Here is a 22,067-nt window from a genome sequence, read left to right as displayed (position 1 = left end):
TTCTGAATGTATTACCATCCTTCACAGTCTCGTGATGGTATATTTGATCAGAGCAGTTTTAAATAAAATTTCGATTGAAAGCTTTCGTGACTGCAGGGATTCATATTCTTGGTTCTTTCGGTAAAGTCACGTAGAAGGGAGAATTTTATTGTTTTATTTTTATTCTTTTATTATTTCCCTTCTACGTGACTTTACCGAAAGAACCAAGAATATAAACCCATAAATTCGTTACATTTTCTTTGGATCCCCGCGCATGCTCTCCACCACTTTTACCGTTGGCCACGTAGGTGATCCGGCACTGCAGGTGCTCCCGAAGGTGGCCGTCGGGCGGAGCACGTGGGTCCACAAATGTCTGACAGATGATGGCGACGTTGATCTTGGCGCGGATTGCCTGGTTCGTCACGGGCACCGCGGGGTGATCGATGGAGAAGTTGCACGTGATCCACGTGTCGTGCGCGCCGACGCCCCCGTCGTTATCGTTGGCACCGCCGGGGCAACCCGGCGGGGCAGCAGACGACACGGGCGGCACCGGCACCTTCTTGAGGCACGAGAGGAAGAGGATGTCGCGCTGAGAGGCCGGCCACACGCGCTGCGGGCGGCACGGGGACGACGGGAGGTGCGCAGGACATGAGTTCACTTGGCGTGTGTTGCGCTTCCCCCTGTTGCTTGTCCGAAAGCGGCACGCGACTGTTATTCGAGATTAGAAAATTCCTGCGAAATGTCTTAACTTCATGAATCTATGATAATTGTTTTTTTATCCTTCTATCTGGCAACAAAACTGACACCTTTTTACAAGGAGTCATGTTTGCATAGACCGCAATACTTGCAGTCATAATACAAACAAAAGACATAACTCTGATAATGCGCACTGTCCTTGAAGTTGATTGGTCCACACCCGAGACAGCTTTCCTTAGAGCCTAGGCTAGGCTCTAAGGAAAGCTGACTGCAGGTATTGCGGTCTATGCAAACATGACTCCTTGTAAAAAGGTGTCAGTTTTGTTGCCAGATAGAAGGGTAAAAAACCAATTATCATATTTTTACTGGCAAATGAGGTTCCCATGGTGTTCATGAATCTATGTTGAACTTCTTTCGCACCGTACGTGGCCAACCGTGCTAATCGGAGGTGCAGTAGAAGGAAAACAAGCTGAACACAAAAAGTGGTTCTAACGAAATGCATTTTCCATCTACATTTAAAGGTGCATAGCTCAGGTGGCTATATATAGCATTGTTTTAGTAAGTTTTAGAGGGGCTTGGTTTGGCGCGATTTTTTGATTTAGTATAGATTTATACTTTAAATTTGTATCTGTATTGTATTATGATTGTTATTGGGATCAAACATCGAAATTGAATTTTTTGCACTTTCTGTACACAGCATGGACGGGTTGTGCTTTTTCTGTAGAATTTTATTGTTTACGTATATGATATATTCTTGGTTCTTTCGGTAAAGTCACGTAGAAGGGAAATAATAAAATAATATAAATATAAAAAAAATTCTCACGACGTTTCGACTGCAACACAAGCAATCATCATCAGGTGTGAAATCCACAAGAAAATACGTATGTGATGTTCAGATTTGTGTACAACGAATTTTAGGTGTATCTTGTAATTTTATTGTTTGTTGCGGTTGAACCCAAATCAAGAGCCGAATGGCTCACAGGGTAAATACAAATAAATTAAACTGAAACTGAAACTAATATCAGAAGGAAGAGCGTTCCAGATGGCCGCAGAAACACATAAAAGCACACGTTTAAGTTCCACCAAGACACTCAATTAGCTCCTCACACACGTATACTCACAGAAATATATATATCCACAGTATACACGTGAATATTCTCGCTCGCATTCACGTGTGCTCGCATGCTTACACACAAAAGACAAAGATCCCCCCATATTGTCGACACACTGTTGGAGTAAGTTCTGACGCTGCACAGATGACAGGTATGTGGTGCTGCTAGTTGTGGCTCAATAACAACTCCAAGGTTTTGGCAAACTCTGCCAGTGGAACGTCAGACTTCAGGAGGTGCACGATCAAACTCGTCTTAACCGAGCGCAAACTTTTTTGCCGACGAGCACTCGTGTTATGGCAACACTTCGGCGGCGACACTGCTCTAGCATAAACAATAAAAGCTGCACGTAAACACAGTTTTTTATATAACCCAACACGTACACGCTAACATTGCACTGGTGCCGGCAAGGCAAAGGGCAACAGATACCAGCACACGATTTCAGATAAAAGCACACCAAGACGTTTACTCGTTAATGGTGACAGGTTTGAATTTTTTAAAAGTGCCCAGGGTAAAAGATGAGTCGAGTAAGAATGGGAAAACCCTTATTCGGCCAATTAGGGAAAAAAATTAACGAAACCACGACATTGTTGTATCACACAAGTTGAATGGCTTCGGAGAAGATAACGAGGATTGATTGGGCTGCTAATATTTCTGGCGACATTCAACTTTTGGCTATGAAAATTGTTTCAATGTTTATAGAATTACTCTACAAACGAGTACCTTGTGGGTTTGGTGGACGAGCAGTGTGTTCGCTGACAGAACTTCCACAACGTTCAAGCCTTCGATGGTTGCTGCAAAGTAAAGAAGGTTCAGCGATTAAACTGGAAAGGTGACAAACCAATAACCCCAATAACCACAATTCGAAAGATGCTATTACTTCTTCTTGGTTCTTTCGGTAAAGTCACGTAGAATGGAAATAATAAAATAAAACATAATAAAATAATTCTCACGACGTTTCGGCCACAACGCAAGCAGCCGTCCTCAGGTGAAAACCAGGTCTGTCGAGGCGACGCTGAATTATTTTATTATGTTTTATTTTTATTATTTTATTACTTCCCTTCTACGTGACTTTACCGAAAGAACCAAGAAGAAAAAAAACTATTATCATTCGGTTTTTAGTTTAACCTCTGGAACAAGGGGCAAGTGCTGCTGCTGCTGCTTCTGTGTCACGCTTGGCGTGGCGTGCGGCTGCCCGCCCGCCCGCTCGACCTTTGCGGGTCTTACTCTCCCAGTCGTTGCGGTACTCGACGTCCCAGAAGTAGTGGCACACCTCGCGGCCCGTCACGCCGCGCACGCAGTGCGTCGCCTTCAGCGGATCCAGCACCACGCCGTTCTCCTCCTCTTCGCGGCGGTACACCTGGCCGCACACACGCGCATGCCGCAACAACTTTAACGGGAGATCAGAACCAGAACATTCCTTTACGCTAGAGGAATCCGATGAGTTACGAAGCTATTTTTTCTCACACAAGTGCAGTAGGACACAGATGTTTGTCAGTTTCAGTTATTAGGTACAGCCCTGTGAGCCATTCGACTCTTGAATCGGGTGCAACCGCAACAAACAAAAAACTGAACAAGAAAACATCTTAAAGTGACTATGCGCAAACAGAAAAATCCAGATGCAACCCAACGGATACATTAGCTCTTCATCGATAGGCAACTCGGTTTTATTGTACGGGCTGTTCGACAGATTTATGACGCTTAATTGATTTTTTTTAATCACAGAAACGTTTGACTGCCATCACTGGAGCATCACTCCTGCTCTTAAATAAACAAAAAACATTTCCCCTCCCCTGATGTTTTATCCAAATTGTACTATCGGTGCCACGTGACTAAGAATCCATTCAGATCTATCGCAGAACAGTGGAAGTCCCTTCCCCAGCCCTAGATTCCTTTATCACAAGTATCGAAACCGCTTGTGTTTGGAGTCGCGTCTTCCGTAAAGCCCCATGGGCCGCTTGGCTTCACGGAGCCAAATTCAAAATCACGATTTCATTATGGCCACACCAGGTTGCAGCTCCCTCCTTTCGCACTGTTTATCGATGGCATTGACCTACGTGAGGCTCATCTGCCTGGCGTAACCAATATACAGGGTGCTTCAAAACACTTTTTATACTTCTGAGAATTTGCAACATTAACACAAGAAATGTGCCTCCGGGCTCTGGAGACCACCTGGAGAAGATTCCAGGCACGCGTTGACAATGATGGCGAACAAGTGGAGAGACTCTTTGACTTTTTGAAGCTATTAACATGACATTTGTTATTATGTTACAGTGTATTATCCGTTCTTGTTCCATTAAAAACGATAGTCCCATATAAGTGCTAACATTTTTTTGAAACACCCTGTATTACCGAGGGCCCCACTACCCTGTTGTGTGCCATTGGCATCTGACAGGCTCAGCTGCCTTAAGGTATAGTACTGGTAGGAACCTCCTGGTTACACCAGCCCACAGGGGATTATTGTGTCCGTCCATCCGTCGTGCAGGGAGGGGCTAGGTGGGGAGGGAGGGGCTGGGTGGGGAGGGGAGGGTGGGGATGGGTGGGGAGGGTGGGGCTGGGTAGGGAGGGGAGGGTGGGGGAGGGCTGGGTGGGTGGGTGGGGAGGGGCTGGGTGGGGAGGGTGGGGAGGGGCTGGGTGGGGAGGGTGGGGCTGGGTGGGGAGGGGCTGGTCACCCCGTGGTGCCCTTATAAAACTCAACGTTTAACCTACTCACGCCGGCTTGTGCCCGCCCTTACAGTCGGCCTTATTTGCGGAATACACCACGCCGCCGTTGACCCTGGCCATTGACCGAGCAACCCAACGTTCCTACCAGCTCCCTCCGCAGGAATGTGTTTAGTATTACGAGACAATTACCACCCCCCTATATTCTTGACAGACTTTTTGGGGGCAAGCGCTGTTAACGAGTAGCACCTATGAAGGCCTGTATGACACAAAAGGGGGGTATGCTAGCCAACACCACACCCGACCACCTTTATCTTCCCCAGTGGCGATGTTTACACACCGCACCACGTACTCATTTGAGTACAAAGACAAAGACGCCCCACATAGCCTGGAACAGACTGTTGGGGCAAGTGCTGTTAGCGAGCACCTATAAAGGTCGGCACGGCACTCGAGGGGGTGGGTGGCCAACACCACCCCCGGCTGCCTTTGTCTCCCCAGTGGCAATGTTTACACATTGCACCAGTTACTCATTTAAGGCTGAGTCAACTTAGGGGAGGCCCAGGACCGGTTCAGATAATCGTCACCGGTGTTGGCCGTGAGCGGGAATCGAACTCGGGTCGCCGGGTTCTTAGCTCAGCGTAGCGCTAACCGCTACACTACCACTCCCCCCCCACCCCGCACCACGTACTCATTTAAGTACAACACAACTAACCCAGAGCCCGCTTTAGCTGTAGCTTTCAAAAAGAAGTACCCATCATGTTGCCTATTTTTCACGATGAGGATGTGGCGACCGGGGTGAGGGGGGGGGGGGACAGGTTGTAATTGTCAACGTAGCCAAGCCTTGCGACTTTACATTGCGACTGTAACGCGGCACAGACAGAGAGAAACGTGCAGTCACCTTCATCTCCCCTTCCTCCACCAGCAGCTGCCAGTTCGCGTCCCCGCCCACGTCCTGCAGGGAGTACTGCATGTGTCTCTGGATCACCTCCTCCACCTGCCAGTGCCGCCGCCGCCACGTCAACGCCACGTCAATTGTTTTCTTTTGAACACATTCCGGTTAGAGGTTGAAAGCGTTCGAACAATACGTCTGTTCGCCGGTCTCGTAAGGTGCATTAAGACCAACAGAACCTTTTCACAATACACGCTCCTAACCTTTGGATGTCCTTACCACCTTCGGTAACGTCTGCAGATTCGGCATCTATTTTTAAATCGTGCCTGGAGACATATCTGCTGAACAATGCGTTTGCTCGCATTGCGTGTGTGTCGTCGATCAGATGCGTACTTCACTCTTTCCAACTGAGGTCGAAAGCGTTCATGCAATGGCTGCATCCGTATGTTCACCATGCTTGGGCCCGTCTCTAATAATGAAGTAATTTAAAACGATATTCTTGGTTCTTTTGGTAAAGTCACGTAGAAGGGAAATAATAAAATAATAAAAATGAAACTATTTAATTCTCCCTTCTACGTGACTTTACCGAAAGAACCAAGAATATGAATCCCTGCAGTCACGAAATATTTCAATCGAAATTTTATTTAAAACTGCTCTGATAAAGTATACCATCACGAGACTGTGAAGGATGATAATACATTCAGAAGGCCTTCATCTGGCAGTGGATAGCTGATGATGGTGATGATTAACTGATTGATTTTCTACCCCGACTTCAAGCAAGATATCACAATTGACCTACGTAGCAGATGCTTTGTAAAAATGCTTACTCTCGTTCCCAAGTGCAGTATAATTCAGTGCAAATTCCAACTCTACGGTTCAGCTTTTGTGCAATTATTTGCGAGAAGGCTAAGACCTACAAATTTCCTGCACAAACAAAACCTTTTTATACTTGATCAAGTTGCAAGTCATACTACACCAGGACGTCCCCCACACTCCTTGATCCAACTGCGCTGTTAGTGTCAAGTTACGGGGCAAAATGTCCACTGAACTCTCGCCATGTGTTACAGAACAAAACGTATAATCGGATTCCACACAACTACTTCTGAAATCCCTTCAAGTGACCTATTTATCCACACGCGAGCAAAAGTGCACGCTCCTACATGGCACACTCCGACAAAGAAACATTTTGGTGCAAGGAAGTCAAACCAACACTTTCATACGTTCAGAGATGCAGTCAAATTATGCGAAACATTTTTATACAAACTTGCTACCCTTGACAACCCAGGTTAATCACAACTTGGTCGATATGACTATATGGGTCTCTATGTATATTTTTGCATCCCTACAGAGGTCATATTGGTTATTATGTAGGTCTATGATTCTCTATGTAAGTCTATTGATCTTAACATGAGTACATCGGTGTCTATATTATAAAGTCCATGGGTCTCTACCTACCGGGCCTAGACAATCAAATTGCTGCACTTGAGCGTCTGGTTTAATCACGAGTTGCCGCCGTAACGTAGATTCAAACCCAGGTGCCAGCGGTGTCAGCTCCCTGGTCTGACCCACTTCCAACTACGTCACGTGTACGCTAAGTTAATCAAGCAGCTCCATTTCGATACAGGGTCTCCTCTCCTAAACGAACGAATTAGGTTACAGAGGTCTGTTCGCAAGTCGATTTGTTCGCAAGCCCAACTTTACTCCCGTCGATTCCAAACATGTTGTACGGCGTGTACACTAAACACGGCGAATGGCTTTAAAGGTTGTATAATCTCCTGTAGATGTAGATGCCACTGGTCCTTCACGTTCTGCAGATGTAGATGCCACCATCGCCATCTATTGCGCGGCGGTTGAACTTACGACTCTCGGTCTGCACAGGCAACTGGACAGGTTTGTTCGTATCTCTGAAAGTTCCTAAATCAAATGTTTGTAAGTAGATGAGTCCCTGTACTAAACAGTAGTTGGAAGGAGACCGACAGGACCATCGTTACCTGTTGCGTGTAACGATGCTGGCCAGTTGTCGTGAACAACTCCGTGGAACTCACTGATGACAGTGGTTGAGTCCGTGATCTCTCCACTTGGTACTAAAAACATTACAACACGACAGCATCGTACCGTGTGAACCTTAAAGCCTATGACAACAATTCAACGTACGCAGAGCCCTACATCGATTCGCTGCTGGATGAAGGCCTCCCCCACGCCGTGTCGGTCACGGGGGTTGTCCGACAGGGGCGGTTTCTTCATTAGGGCGATTGGGCGACGCACCACCAATGTCATTCAACCACAGAGTCACGCTAGCCGTCACTGTCAGCCTCTGGATATAGTCCAATCAGCGTCATGTCACGTTCTGTGGAGTACCGCCTCTTTTTGGGCGATTTCACTACGGCTGAGAATCGCCCTGAGTGGCCCCATAGACTTACATTCAAAGATGTTTTTTTTCGAACGGGGGCGCTCCAATGCATTCTCTATGGCTTCCGGGAGGGCATGCACTAACGTGCTTACGTCATCATACGTGCTAACGTCATCATACGTAAGCACGTTTCATCCAACAATATAATTTATCGCCACCTAGTGGAATCTTTAATAAAATAAACTTGAGTGGTTTGTTTTAATAGTGAGTATATAAACAAACAAGATGTATTGTAAGAGTCACTTTATTTTTCATTAATATTAAAGAAGTGAAGTTGCCTTTACATGCTTAAGCTGTTAATTTATTCATTGCATGGGTGGACCTTATCCTTATCAATCATCCAGACATTTGCCCCCCCTGAGAGATTTTGCAGGAGCCGCCACTGTTGTCCGACTATACTTCACCACGTTGGTCAGTGCGGGTTGGTGATGGGGTGTGCCCAGGATCTGTTCAGATATCACTCGCCAAAGCCGTTACCTGTATCCCGGGGAATTAAACTCGGTTCAGCAGGTTCATCGCGCAACCCACTAACCACTGCACCACGCTGATCAGAATAAAAGGCCTGAATGCGTTGGCATTAACGATTTACACTCTCCGACCCCTATGATCTGATGAGCTATCACCATTAGGGGGTTATGAACCAATTCAAGAACCAATTCTTGGTTGTTTCTGGTTGTACCTCTTGCCTTCAATTCTCTCGTCTGTGCCGACTCGTTTGGTACATGCCCAGACAGCCCTTTCGTCAGTCCACTGCTAGATAAAGACTTTACTATGTCGGGCAAATTATGGATGGGCGTTATTTCACGATATGCCGTGACACCGGCCAGTGCGAGCTGGTGAAGGCAGGAAGCACAGACTTACAGGACAACAATGCATTGCACTGCTCTCTGCTGCCCACCGTGTAGCCGCGCAGTCTATAACCAACAGCCTGTGTGCATGGCTCAACGCTGATATGACAATTAATTTTTATTTTCATTTTTTACCTATGTGACTTTACCGAAAGAACTAAGAGTATGAATCCTTGCAGTCACGAAAGCTTCAAATCTAGAATTAAGATCTGACAAGATCAGGTGCATTCCGCATCATTGAGTCATAGCCTAAATGTAACATTTGCTTATCGTTTTCCTAAATCATAATATTCATACGTGCATAATTCAATGTTTGTACTGTGAGCGAAACAACTTTAAAACGATGAATGCCTAGTCAGCACCAACACAGTAAGCTAACGTACATACCCGTACGTGTAGTCGACATGCCTTTGTAAAAATCACCCTAATGCGCCCAATCCCGTCAGGGTGGATAGTGCTTAGACAGGTGCCCACCACACAAAACTGCCGTTAGAGGCTTCAGAAAGGCTACATTGTTGTCAGCAGAGGGTAGCGCAACAAAATCAACTGTTGTACAACACTTATATGATCCCACGTCTATGTTCACGGGCTTCAGCACCCCACACTGACCGGCGTGGTGAAGCACCCGGTCACACAACACCTGCAACCCGCACGGTATTGGAAGGCTCACCCATCCAGCAGTGCATTGACAAAAGGGACGTGCGTATACGTGCAGGGTATGGTGTGCGCTGTCCACTGGTACCTGTTCCTCGATTTTGTCTTGCCTATCCAGGGCAGCCTCCACTGCGTCAAAAAACTCATCGTCCTTTATGATGCTGTTGGGCCCTTCCTGCATGACAAACAACACCACAGGGGAGAGGGGTGGGGAGGGAATGAGTGGAACAATGAGAGGAGAGGTGGTAGTTCAGAGGAATTCAATTTGGGCATCCAAAGTATTTTATGCGCCGAGACGGCACGTAGCAGCATCCATATTCCGGAGCAAACCCCTATGGTCACTCCTGCAAAACCCTCAAGTAAACCATAAACAAACTAAAGATTTTCATTTTTATTTTACCAGGTAAGGCCCACTAAGCTCTATAGCTTTTTCTCAGAAGCGACCTGGCCACAAACAACATGTGGTAATTTATAGCAGCCAGTTACTATAAACGCATGTTGATTCTAAATGTTGAGGGAAAAATCGGAGGACCCAGAGAGAAATCCATGCGACCACAGGGAGGACATGCAATCTCCAAATTTACAGGCGTCAGGGTCGGGATCAGTCCTACAACCTCCTGTAGACCAGACAAGGTAGTTAACATCTCTCCACCGTGGCACCCAGTGAGTCTTCATCCTTGGGGGGGAGGGGGGGGTCACTCCTGGTCCTAAGCCCCCAAGGCGAACTCCTTTCCTACTTTCCCATCCCCGAGTGCTCGACAGTAGCAGTCCACCATTGGAACCTCATTTGCCAATGAAAATATGATAATTGGTCTTTTACCCTTCTATCTGGCAACAAAACTGACACCTTTTTTTGCAAGGAGTCATGTTTACATAGACCACAATACCTACTTGCATTATGACTGCAGGTATTGTGGTCTATGTAAACATGACTCCTTGTAAAAAAGGTGTCAGTTATGTTGCCAGATAGAAGGGTAAAAAAACAATTATCAGTAGCAGTCCATTTTATGAAGCTACGAGTCCTGTGGCCAGCCCCTCAGCCTCATTCTCCTCCAGACATGAGGTTCTCTAGCCGAGAGCACCTTGTGGGCATGCTCGACCAAGAGGTAGCGTCGAGCCACGTGCCCCAAGTGCCATGTTTGGTGTTCTGGTATCGTGAAGGTAGCAAGCCTCTTCTTAAGTCTTCCGCAGTAGCCTATAGATTGGACACAAAGTCATCCCATGGCATCCCAAGATTCTGCATAGACGTGCTTTTCAGTACGTCTAGCACTCTAGCTTGTTACACGTTAGCTGTTATTTTTGCCCTCCTTTTGAAATTCCCACTGTATTCTGTGTTCTTGAATGATGATAAAAAATGTTTATTAAAAAAAAAAACACAACAGTGGCCCCCTGAAGCATCCGACTATCAGGCCCATAGAGCAAGACAGCAAGTACAAGATCGATACTTTGTTGCTTGCCCTTATCCAGGATAGTGCCATCCAGTCTAAAGACTCTTTAGGAAGGGTCCTTGCATTGGGATGTGTTTGCCAGTTACATGAAGGAGTGTTTTCCACAGGAAAGATATCCAGAGAAGTCAGAGGAAACCCACGTGTACCAGGTGACAACGCTGAAACGGTCCGCACAGATGGGTTCACAACACATGCCGTGCTGGAATCTCTTGGCCACACCACGATGCAACAGATTTGAGATTCTTATAAATATACGTCAACTACAAACTCTTAATAATAATAATGCAATTTACAACGCGTGCAAATTTGCGGACGCAACGGCCGCAACTCAGAGGCGCGGAGCCAAGCTCGGAGTCATTCGAAAGCAGTTGACAAGCTGTGAGAGCGACCCGGGACTGCAACCAGCTGCAGCGCTGTCGCCAACTTGCTTCGAAAGCACTGGGTTACAGGCCTGTGCCACCACGTGACTTCAAACTCGAGCGGTGCATTTCAGGGTCCCAAATAAACGTAAGTCAAAATCGTAATTATTTTATTTTTGGCGACCCCGTCCCACCGCGCACATGAACGCCGCGACCCACCTGGCGCGGATCATTCTGTTGTCGTGTCGTCCAAGCACAGAAGCGAGGACGAATGCCGTAGTCATAAACAAAACTTTGATTAGCGCATCGTGTAGAGCTCGTCGAGCGGAATAGATTGCCGTGTCGCTCGCCTTCAACAGACATCAAATGACGTCGCAACGCAGTTTGCGCGAGAGCCGGGGGCTTATGGGCCCCCCGGGGTCCCGCCATGAGGTTCAAATGAAACACCTCTTGTGAGGCAAAATAAAAAAAAAAGCATACGATTAAATGTGACATTAAAAGTTATGGACAATTTCTACATGGATAGGACTAGATTGAGGTCACGATAATGAATTAAATTGCACATTAAACACGTACAGACAGCCCTTTTGCCAATCCACTGCTAGATGAGGGACTCCCCATGCCGTGCAGATCATGGGGGCGATTTGTCCAGATTTCATGACACTGGTCAGTGCAGGTTAGTGAAGGCGCGAAACACTGACGCAAAGCACCGAAGTACGTGCGGTAACAACAGAGCAGTGGGGTGCAGTGCTGGCTATCCACCCCCCCTATTCTTCATACTGGAGCAAGGAACAAATCGCTTGTACGTGCTGTGCTTTCTGGCTCTCATGGAGTGGGGGCATGCATGTAGGGTGTGGCTCCTCTCCTTAATAGATCTGCCCTGGGCAAGTTGCGTGTTCGGTTCTTGCCTTCACCCGCTCCCTCTTCTAAATATGATTTATTATCCAGCCACAGCACCCCTATTGCTGAATGTACACTGCTTCTTACAAATATTCCCATTAGCAACACAAACGTTGCATTGTAGTATAACTCAGTAAAATGTCAAAGGGACATTCTTTGGCAATAACTCTTGGCTTTTGGTATGTTTATTTTCTGTTTTCAACCTTACTATCGCTAACTTTACTACTGATGACGGTGCAGGAATATAATGGCAGGTTAAGCATGCAGTGATGTGTCGATTCAGATTATTAAAGCTGAATCTTAAGCTCATGATGCTGGCATCGAATCACACGCTTGAGAATGGATTACTTACAATCCATACAAATGCTATGCCAATAGCGATACAATTAAGATAATGGTACCAACAAAACCTGCGCAAGGACTGAAAAAGGGTAAAAAATTACAAACGTGGTAAAAAAACACGACGAAAAAGACTCGAATCGCTACCCTGAATATGCAGAACCTAACTGCTTGCTGCGGTGGTAAATCATGACATGGCATGTGCAAGTTATGATCATGAAAGTCAATGGACAGTTTTCCCTCGCTGTCACCACCAGTTGTTGCAAGTAATTTCTGGCGATACGAGTTTTTACACCACCACGTAGCTTTTTGCAATTGCGCTGAATGGTTCCAATTTGTTTTCAGGTTGCACAGCATAATGCTCGTCACGATGTCTGACATTTCGTTCCACGTGCTGGCAGCCTCTTCAAGTTCAACCTTCTTCTTAAAATCAGTTCCTGAAGATTATTCAGTTCTCAAGAGCCTGGGCTTGAAGAAGCTTCCAGCAAGTGAAGCATAAACGCAGTACAATAAGGGTCTCAAGAGTACGTGGACCCGCTCATACGCGACCGAGCGGGAAGCAATAAAATCACCCCCTACCCTCACTATCACGTGAATGCGTATTTGGCGGCGTGTAACTATCGTCCGCGCAAGAAACGAGTCCACAAAAATATCTAGTGTTCTATCTGACCTGGATGCTACCGATGATTAGTGAATCATTTACTGTACAGTACTGTACTTTATTAAACATTTATATACATCTTCTTGGTGCTTTCGGTAAAGTCACGTAGAAGGGAAGTAATAAAATAATGAAAATAAAACATAATAAAATAATTCTCACGACGTTTCGGCCACAACGCAAGCAGCCGTCCTCAGGTGAAGACCAGGTCTGTCGGGGAGACAGCGTCTGAATTCAGACGCTGTCTCCCCGACAGACCTGGTCTGAGGATGGCTGCTTGCGAAAACTTTAAATCGAAATCTTCTGAGGTCAATTGAGTTTCTCCCAACTAAGACCTACGCTGCGAGTGCTTCCTGGAGACCCCATGCTGGCATGCCCAAGCCGCACACAAATTCCACTCCGCGTGCTGACTGGCGACCGTGGCTTGGTGCCAAAACCGAACGCAAAAATTTCACTTCGCGTACTGAATTTAAACTATATTCTTGGTTCTTTCGGTAAAGTCACGTAGAAGGGAGAAAATAAAATTATATATGTTTAAATACTTTTATTGTTTCCCTTCTACGTGACTTTACCGAAAGAACCAAGAAGATGAATCCCTGCAGTCACGAAAGCTTCAAATCAAAATTGAATTTAAAATCTTCAACAGTTAATCTTTATCACATCCGTTTTGCTCCTCCTCTGCTTGACTTTGAAATACCCTCCCATCGTGTCTTTCCCAATTCAAGAAATGTATTCACTCTTACGTATTATACCTTTAATGGTCTTTGTTGTTGCTTGCTACTTGGTATTTTGGGCCTATGCTTAACTGATTAAACAAAATCACCGGCCATGATCGATACACTTCTGGATGAAAGTCTCCCCAGGCCGTTGGCATATCTCATCATCTTGAGTTTTAACAAACCACCTCGTACCTACACACCGAGTACATTCGTGGTAGATATATTTGGGAAACATTCCATTCATTCCAGACCATTGGCCATTATCCCTCCGAGTAGCATGTCCTGCCCAAATACACTTATTTTTCTTTACAGTTAAAAATAGAATTGTCTTTAACCTGGATTTAAAAAAAAACTAAAATCCAGGTTAAAGACAATTTATAGTTTACGTAAATCCTAGTATCAATCTCTCTCTCTCTCCAAGCTTCTTTGCGCATTTTTTGTGTTTATGTTCCATTTCCTTCCTAAACTGTGAATAGCAACTCAACAACACTGCTCGCTTGCCACTGTTGTTGAGGCTATATATAAGCATTGCGTGAATTCATCGAACGAGCTTATCCCCGAAAAAACATTGGCTATGTACCGCGTCCCGGAATATAATAGGGCTTTTTTTGAGGGACCCCCAAATGATCTAGCCCGGCAGTGGTGGCGCATGCCTGCAATCCAGCACTGTGGAGGTGAAGGTTAATATAGGTAGGAACAACAGTTCCACACTGCCCACCAGGGATTATTTGTCTGTCTGTCTGTCGTGCATAGCCACGCCCTCGATTTGTATTTCAGAGCGCTTTGGGCGGGCTCAGCACCACGTGACGCGCCGCCCCACGCAGCTTGCGCCGCGTGACGCGGATCGCACGAATGCGCTTTCCAACCATGTTCCTACCTGCCCACTCCGAAGGAACGTGTTGGATTACGCAAATATAGGGGCATTTCCCCATCCGGTTGGCGTCGAGGTGCCATACCCCGGGCCTTCTAGGAGAAGATAGTAGAGCAAAGTGCAGACTAATATCATCTGTCCCATCCGTGTGGGATAATGTCTTGTCCCCTCGCATGTGTGGGTTCTCTCCGAGTGTTCTGGATTCCTCCCACATGTATAAACAAACGCTCACTTATTGGCCACGAACATTTTAATTCATAGAGGACTGCAGAGCTCGGGCGCCACGGTGGCGAGATGTTAACTACCACAGTGCGAGATGTTAACCGCCTTGCCTGGTATACAGGTCATGGGTTCGATCCCAACCATGATGCCTGTTGTATATTTGGAGTTTCTATGTTGTCCCCATTGTCGCATTAATTTTTCTCCAGGTCTTCAGGTTTTTCCCCACCACGTTTAGAAACACGTGTTTAGAATATTTGGCTGCTATACATTTCCACGTGATAAGCCACTTCATTTGTGGCCAGGTCGCTTATAAAAAAGCTACATAGCTCAGTGGGGCCTTACTTGGTACAATAAAAAAAAGCTTTTTTTAAAGTTTTAATTGTTGGCAATGGCACACCACCTGGCTGCCTTCCATCTTCCCTGTGGTTCCCCAGCGATTATAAGATGTAAATTTACATGAACGACAACTGAGGACGGCTACTTGCGTTGTGGCCGAAACGTCGTGAAAATTATTTTATTATGAATTATTTTATTATGTTTTATTATTTTCCTTCTACGTGACTTTACCGAAAGAACCAAGAAGAAAAAAAAACATTATTTAATTCTAGATTTGAAGTTTCGTGACTGCAAGGGTCCATACTCTTTGGTTTTTTCGGTAAAGTCACGTAGGTGAAAAAGAGAAAATAAATTATTATTTAAGCAAGGAAAATTTTTAAGTCGCACTCTTGAAGCTAAAAAAATGTAACAAGCGTGCAAAGAAATTCCGACTTGCTGTTAGCTGCGTTTCCACGCTGTGTAGAAATATCATGCACCGGGCAGATTCACTGTCGTATTGAACTGTGTAGTAACCACTGTAGAAGTGGATTTGCGCCTTCCAGAATTGGATTGTGATTTTTGGTGATTTCAGTTGGGTTTTTTTACCTCTCTTTTAATTTTTTTTTATGTTACACGCAATATAAATAGCATTACAAGCAGTACATTGGAGAAAAATAACTGCATGTAAATCATTATTTCGTAAAAAAGAATGGATATACCGGGGGCACCAAACCAACTGACATTTTTTTGGCTAAACATCGAATAGACGGTGGTCACTGCATCGTGCACTTTCAGATGCGCTTGTGTGGACGTCTGGAACGCTCTTCCCTCCGATATTAGGAAGCCACTGGAGCTATGCACTTTTAAATCTAGATTGAAAACTCATTTCTTTAGAACTGATTTTCGTGTTTAGTTTATTGTCCTTCCCCCGCACCTCCGATTCGCACGGATGGCTACATACAGTGCGAAAGAAGTTCAACATACATACATACATGCCCGGAATTTCGAGAACACACTGTACCATACCTGCAGTGGAATTTTATCTTCCACTGAAACTTATTACAGCAGGCAACCAGTAAAACTTGTGTGGGATTTTACTACTGGCAATGTGACTGAGCACACACATCCTGGGCACCTCGACTTAGCTCTGGACTTTAGCATGAGAGAGCAACCCTGAGACTGACTTGGCGACGTGGCTGGGTGGTATTAGGGGGATAATACATTATCAGAGATGCTGAAATCTAATCGCTGAGATACTGGATTTGAATCCAGGTACCAGCCAGCCCATGATAAAAACTGTGTTCTAGAGTGTAAAAGATTAGCGGTCTTAGTCCAGGAAATGACGACTGCACAAAAAAACTATCGAATAAAATTTGGTTTGTGAATTCATTTGGGTATTTCAGCCATAACAATTAAACATGTTGGTTTGATTGAGATGTAATGCATACACTTTACAGAGCATATAAATGGTGTGCCCCTTGTTTGGATAAATACATTTTTCCTGTAACCGTACTACTTGTTGTACTTTAATGTTGGATAATCGTAACCTTGTGAAGTGCGCCGAGATGGTAATTATCATAAGGCTCTATTATACATGAAGTTTAATTTAATTGAATAAGGAGAACAACCTAAGTGACTCCAGGAGTACTTTTGCGCACCAAATCTGTGGACCAGTTTCTGACTTGCTCACTGTGAATGTTCCGAATAGAAAAGTCTCAATATAATAACCTGATGGGGATGCTGGCCCGATTTCAAGAGCACATCTCATGACGGACAATAAAGGGAATATCAAGTGTGTGGTTTCACGAAGATACTTCCCAACTCATCTCGTTAACATGCCCAAAAACTGCGCTCATTCCAGTCCCACCATTCAGTTCCTTTAACTGCAATCGATACGACGGCTCAATCGACACAAATGACCAAACCCTAAGCAATTAACAGACCTCGTAATCGGGTCCGTTGAAGTACGATTTCTTCTTGAGCTCCTCCAAGGTGTTCCTGTAAGCCTCTTCTGCCCGCCGCCTCTTCTCCACCTCCTGTTGGGACACGGTGACCAGTCAGGGGAAGACACCCGCTCACCACTGTGCCATTCATCACGGGCTCGGGAGGTTCAATTCCTGTCACAGCCACCGCGTAACAATGTGGTTTTCTGCGATTGCTTGCTCATGCTACAGCTGACTGATGGACCTCTATTTGGGAGAGTTCTGGGGAGCCCCTCTAAAGGATAATTACCTCCACACTGGCCAGACATTTTGAGACAGGTGGGAGGACCAAAACTTGGGCCCCACCGTACACGACCGACCAGTTGATTACAATGCTGGGTGGACAGAGGCAGGACGCTTTAAGAAACTTGCAATTGTCGAGATGGCATAGAATCTGCGACCTGTGGATTGTAAGACCAGTGTGCTAATACACTACGGCAGCATCCCTCCAATGCAGCATGCTCAAAAGTGAACTTTTAAGAGCTTGTAATGTCATAAGCAAGGGGAGGCATTTATTAACTTGCAAAGTGCATTACCTTCTCAAATGTTAACGATTCTGTTTCTTGTATAACTTACCAAAGGCTCCCATCTGGTCATGAAGAAAGCATAATTGTGAAAAATAAATCAGTTTTCCTGCCTGCTGCTGGAACAAGCCTCAGCCTGGATGCTTTTCCAGCAACATGTAAAGGAAACCACGGCCCATTTAACAAAATTACACTCACAATTTCAGCACATGGGAACCCCCTGGGGCCAAGTTATGATGCACGCAATGGCATGCACATTCTCACCAACCAACTTGTGCAAACTGCCCTACAAAATAACAAGCGAAACGCAACCTCACAATTCAGGCGGCTAGCCCTCCGATGTATTTTCTGCTACCGCGTGCTGTTCGGCATGATGCCCGACATTTAGCTTCACACTCTGAGTTTCTTTAGGAAAATAAACTGAGCGGCTCATTTCTCCCTCAATTGTGTAGGGTTGCCTGCTGCTGCTTTTTATAATTCAAAGGGGGACAGTGAGCAGGTTCAATTTAGTCGCTGAAGCTCTCTCAGCGCGTGGAAAGAATCATCGGGCGTCACGTCGAACGACGCACGGTACATCCCGAAAACACATCGGGGAGCCATACAACTGTAATGTGAGGATATATCCGGCTCAATGACGTATCACAACTCGTCATGATGATTGGCTCTGCCGGTCCTGTATTATAGCCAATGGGGGGAAGTCTAGGGGCGTGGCCCTAACGTAATGGAAAGGTGACAGCTGTAAGTAGATGATTGGTTCTGCTGGCCTGAGCCACAGCCAATGGGGAGATGAGTCAGGGACGTGGTCCCGGCAGCTTACGAGGGGGCCTGGAAGATTCCATGGAGGCTAACCAGGATTGGTGGAAACGAACCACGTGACCCGGGTATTAAATAGGGGTGGAGACGAACGACACGGGGTCAGAACGGGAACGAACAGAGGAAGGGGGCAACGCAGGAGCGGGGCTCCGGGTTGCCACGTGGCGGTGCGTCTCTATCTATCCCTCTCGCGCTGCCTGCCAGCAGTGTGAAGGAAAGCTGTAATACAAGTTGAATAAAAGACGGATTTCAGAAGTCGCCTCAACGACCTTTATAACACAACACAACCTGCGAAAACCTACACCGTCGTATTACTCGGACGGGCAGTGCAGAGTGTGGCGGCATGAGACCCACCCGATCGAGCCGCTTCTGCCAGCTCTCGTCGCACTTGCTCATGAGCTCCACGCAGTGGGACAGGGTGGCCAGGATCCCCGCCGTTGTCGCTTTGAATGTGATGGCCTCGCCCTTGAAGTCCAGGCCGTTGACGCGGCCGCCGGGGCCCGTGAAGCACACTGGACGGCGGCGAGGCAAAGGGGACCGTTGTGTGACAGCGGTGGAAAAGGCCGTGTCAATAACGCGACCGCAGGCTTTCGTCGTTGTGCCGCACAGCTCCCTCCCGAGGAATTTCAGATTCTACTGTTCGTTGTTCGGAACGATGTCTGACATTCTACTCCATGTTCCGGGAGAGCTTCGGCTCAAATTCAGTTCCTGAAAAAGCTCCCAGCACGAAGAGTGAAACATCGGGCATCATCTTTTTGGTTCTTTCGGTAAAGTCACGTAGAAGGGAAGTAATAAAATAATAAAAATAAAACATAATAAAATAATTCTCACGACGTTTCGGCCACAACGCAAGCAGCCGTCTTCAGGTGGAGAACAGGTCTGTCGAGAACAGGTCTGCCTTCTTGACAGACCTGTTCTCCACCTGAAGACGGCTGCTTGCGTTGTGACCGAAACGTCGTGAGAATTATTTTATGTTTTATTTTTATTATTTTATTATTTCCCTTCTACGTGACTTTACCGAAAGAACCAAGAAGATGAATCCCTGCAGTCACGAAAGCTTTAAATCGAAATCGGGCATCATGCCTAACAATACGTGGTACGACTCGAAACGCATCAGACAGGAGGGTGCGTGCACGATGAAATTATTACATTTGTAAAATATAAGAGTAAATTGACTTTATTTGGAGCAGAATTGGAAATGTAAAGTTTCTGCGAGTGTGCCGACGTGTAAAAGTTCACAGCATGCGTAAAGATCACCGTGACATTTCAAAGTACCTTTAGGGTGAAGAACATGCGCACACTGCAACATTAACTTTAAAAATGAAACTAGAAATGTCTCAATAGAATTTATTCTTTCAAGCTTTGTTCAGAGAACTATGAAATAGCACTGAAATGCCTTTGTAGGTGGATTCATAATGAAAATATTAACAAACCTAAGTCAAACATTCTATCTTCGTCATTCCGTTTGATCCCAAATGCTACTGTACCGACTACCGGTTGAACAGCTGAAATACTAAGCTAATGCCAAGAGCCTATTCTCCTGACTGAACCTCGATGTTGGGCGTGGTGGGGCACACCTATAAACTAGCACTTTGAAAGCAAGCGTTGGTGGATGCTTTGTATTTGTGTGCCTCTCATACACAAAGGTTATTACGTACGGCGGCTGTTTTTTGGGTGTTTTTTGGGTGCAGGACCCTCCTGAAGATGTAACCTTCAGTCTTTCCAGGATAAATGACATTTATACGCGACACCGGCTTGACAATTCGAGAGTGCACACCTTTGCACACGGCAATGGTTTTGCCGACAGGTGCATATCCTAGCAGACAAAGAGGCAGATCGCCCAGGTTGGCCGGCTGCTGCGGTAGCAAACAAACAAGGCACTCACTCTCACGTTTCTCCTTGTGCCCGCTGTTGCCATTCAGGAGGTGGGGTCCGTGCACACCTGACTCATGTAGAATATCATCATCATCGCCCGCAGCTGCAAAAAAATGAGCATCATCCTTTGTTTACAATACGATACTATGTAGATATATTTTTACGTTCAAGTTACATCTAAACGCAACCACGTCTCAAGATGATACACGTAAGCAGCGTGCATATTATTTTGTCGAAAGAGGCAGTTAGTCATAGGAAGAGGGGGGAAAAGAGGAAGTTCTTGAGGCAGGACTTGAACAAGGGCAGGGGATTTAAATTTCGACTTAAAGCTTTCGTGACTGCAGGGATTCATCTTCTTGGTTCTTTCGGTAAAGTCACGTAAAAGGGAAATAATAAAAATAAAACATAATAAAATAATTCTCACGACGTTTCAGCCACAACGCAAGCAGCCGTCCTCAGGTGAAGAACAGGTCTGTCGGAAAGACAGCGTCATTGATTATGTTGTATTTTTATTATTTTATTATTTCCCTTCTACGTGACTTTACCTAAAGAACCAAGAAGAATAAAAAAGGGCAGGGGAGATGACAGTACGGATGGATAGGGGAAGGGGGTTCAAGGCTGTGGGGGTAACAAAAGAGAATGAGCAATCCCCCACTGAGAGAACACTTCATTAAGTGAATGAACACATGTCCAGGGTCAACACCTAACAGAAGGGCAAGGGCCAATACAAATCTGGAGCTATCCCTTTCACGTAATTACAGATTAGCCGAAAACAATCCGCTGCTGGATGAGGTCCTCTCCAAGCCAATCACCATATACCACAATCCTGCTACGTATTAATCCACCTAGTACCTACACACAAGCTGATTTCATCACTCAATCTCCCCGCCGGACGTTCTCACGGGCGCCTTCTGAGAGGAACAACGACAGAGTTGCAGCTCTTTTCAAACACTGGATGTATATAATGCGTTGCGAGCCATCTGAGGTTTGCAAAACACACAGCCAGCTTGGCTTCCTCCTTGTGATAACAGAGAGAGAGACAAGAGGGCAGGAGGGACAATGCTTTCTGCCGGAGCATTTCACCACGATCACGGTGCAGGACGTCGAGGCTGCTGGAGTCGGCGCAGGCGTCAAAATACTTCTGCAGTGTCTCCACCTGGCGGCACAGGATGTCCCGAAACGTCTCCAGCTCCGCCAGCTTCTCCCTCAGCCCCCGTGTCCGCTGCAAGCACGGATTTGAGGGGCATCAGCGCGGAACGAGCGAAACTCACAGCATCACAAGAGCACATTTGATCGACCGTACACAATTCGAATGTGGGGTGTTGTTGTGGCATGAGGCTTTCACGAAGGCACTATGTTTCACAGATGGGTAGAGTATGAAATAGCCTCATTTCTGGGGACGGCTTGACCCGATTACGTCATTTGTAATAGATTTTCAACGTTCTATTATTTTTGGTATAACGTCATGGGATCTATAATCCGCGGTGAAGCAGGCAGTGCGTAAAGTTTGGTTCGTATACCTGCAGTATTAACCAGGGCAGCCACTGGGCTCGGAACCACAAACCTCTGCAACTGGAAAACGTGCTCCCGCTAGACCATCTTCACTTACAGACAGAATCTGGCATGCGTTAAGTGTGTAACCATGCATCAACCCGTCGATTAAAATATCGTCTTATGCTCGTGATAATTTATGACAAGTTATGGTCTTTTGTCATACTGCTGGAGGACAAAAGCCTCCTCAGACCATTATAATACACACGGATGTCGATTGACCATACTTCACCATATTCTTAGGT

The 22,067-nt window shown here is 46.0% G+C and overlaps 1 protein-coding gene and 1 long non-coding RNA gene across 5 annotated transcripts in view; both read right to left on the bottom strand.

The window, feature by feature from the left end:
• LOC133361321 (uncharacterized) overlaps nt 1–22,067 on the bottom strand; it is a 329,555-nt gene that overhangs the window by 248,584 nt on the left and 58,904 nt on the right. The gene's annotated exons all lie outside the window — the stretch shown is intronic.
• The window catches only part of LOC133347263 (ceramide transfer protein-like), a 48,605-nt gene that overhangs the window by 3,587 nt on the left and 22,951 nt on the right, over nt 1–22,067 (bottom strand). For 3 of the 4 annotated variants that reach the window (XM_061559426.1, XM_061559516.1, XM_061559608.1), the window contains exons 4-13: nt 21,355–21,493; nt 20,282–20,374; nt 18,751–18,908; nt 17,021–17,113; nt 9,335–9,421; nt 7,326–7,418; nt 5,344–5,439; nt 3,012–3,144; nt 2,508–2,578; nt 274–589 (exon numbers count right to left, since the gene is read on the bottom strand). In XM_061559426.1, coding sequence (XP_061415410.1) covers nt 274–589; nt 2,508–2,578; nt 3,012–3,144; nt 5,344–5,439; nt 7,326–7,418; nt 9,335–9,421; nt 17,021–17,113; nt 18,751–18,908; nt 20,282–20,374; nt 21,355–21,493 — 1,279 coding nt within the window. The remainder of the gene's footprint in view (nt 1–273; nt 590–2,507; nt 2,579–3,011; nt 3,145–5,343; nt 5,440–7,325; nt 7,419–9,334; nt 9,422–17,020; nt 17,114–18,750; nt 18,909–20,281; nt 20,375–21,354; nt 21,494–22,067) is intronic. The other variant, XM_061559662.1, reaches the window with a different exon arrangement.

The sequence above is a fragment of the Lethenteron reissneri genome, chromosome 1 (assembly GCF_015708825.2).
Source record: "Lethenteron reissneri isolate LAM-NWPU_2019-01 chromosome 1, ASM1570882v1, whole genome shotgun sequence".
Lineage (NCBI taxonomy): Eukaryota > Metazoa > Chordata > Hyperoartia > Petromyzontiformes > Petromyzontidae > Lethenteron > Lethenteron reissneri.
Note: the sequence above shows the minus strand (reverse complement) of the source record. Positions and strands in the feature narration are given on the sequence as shown.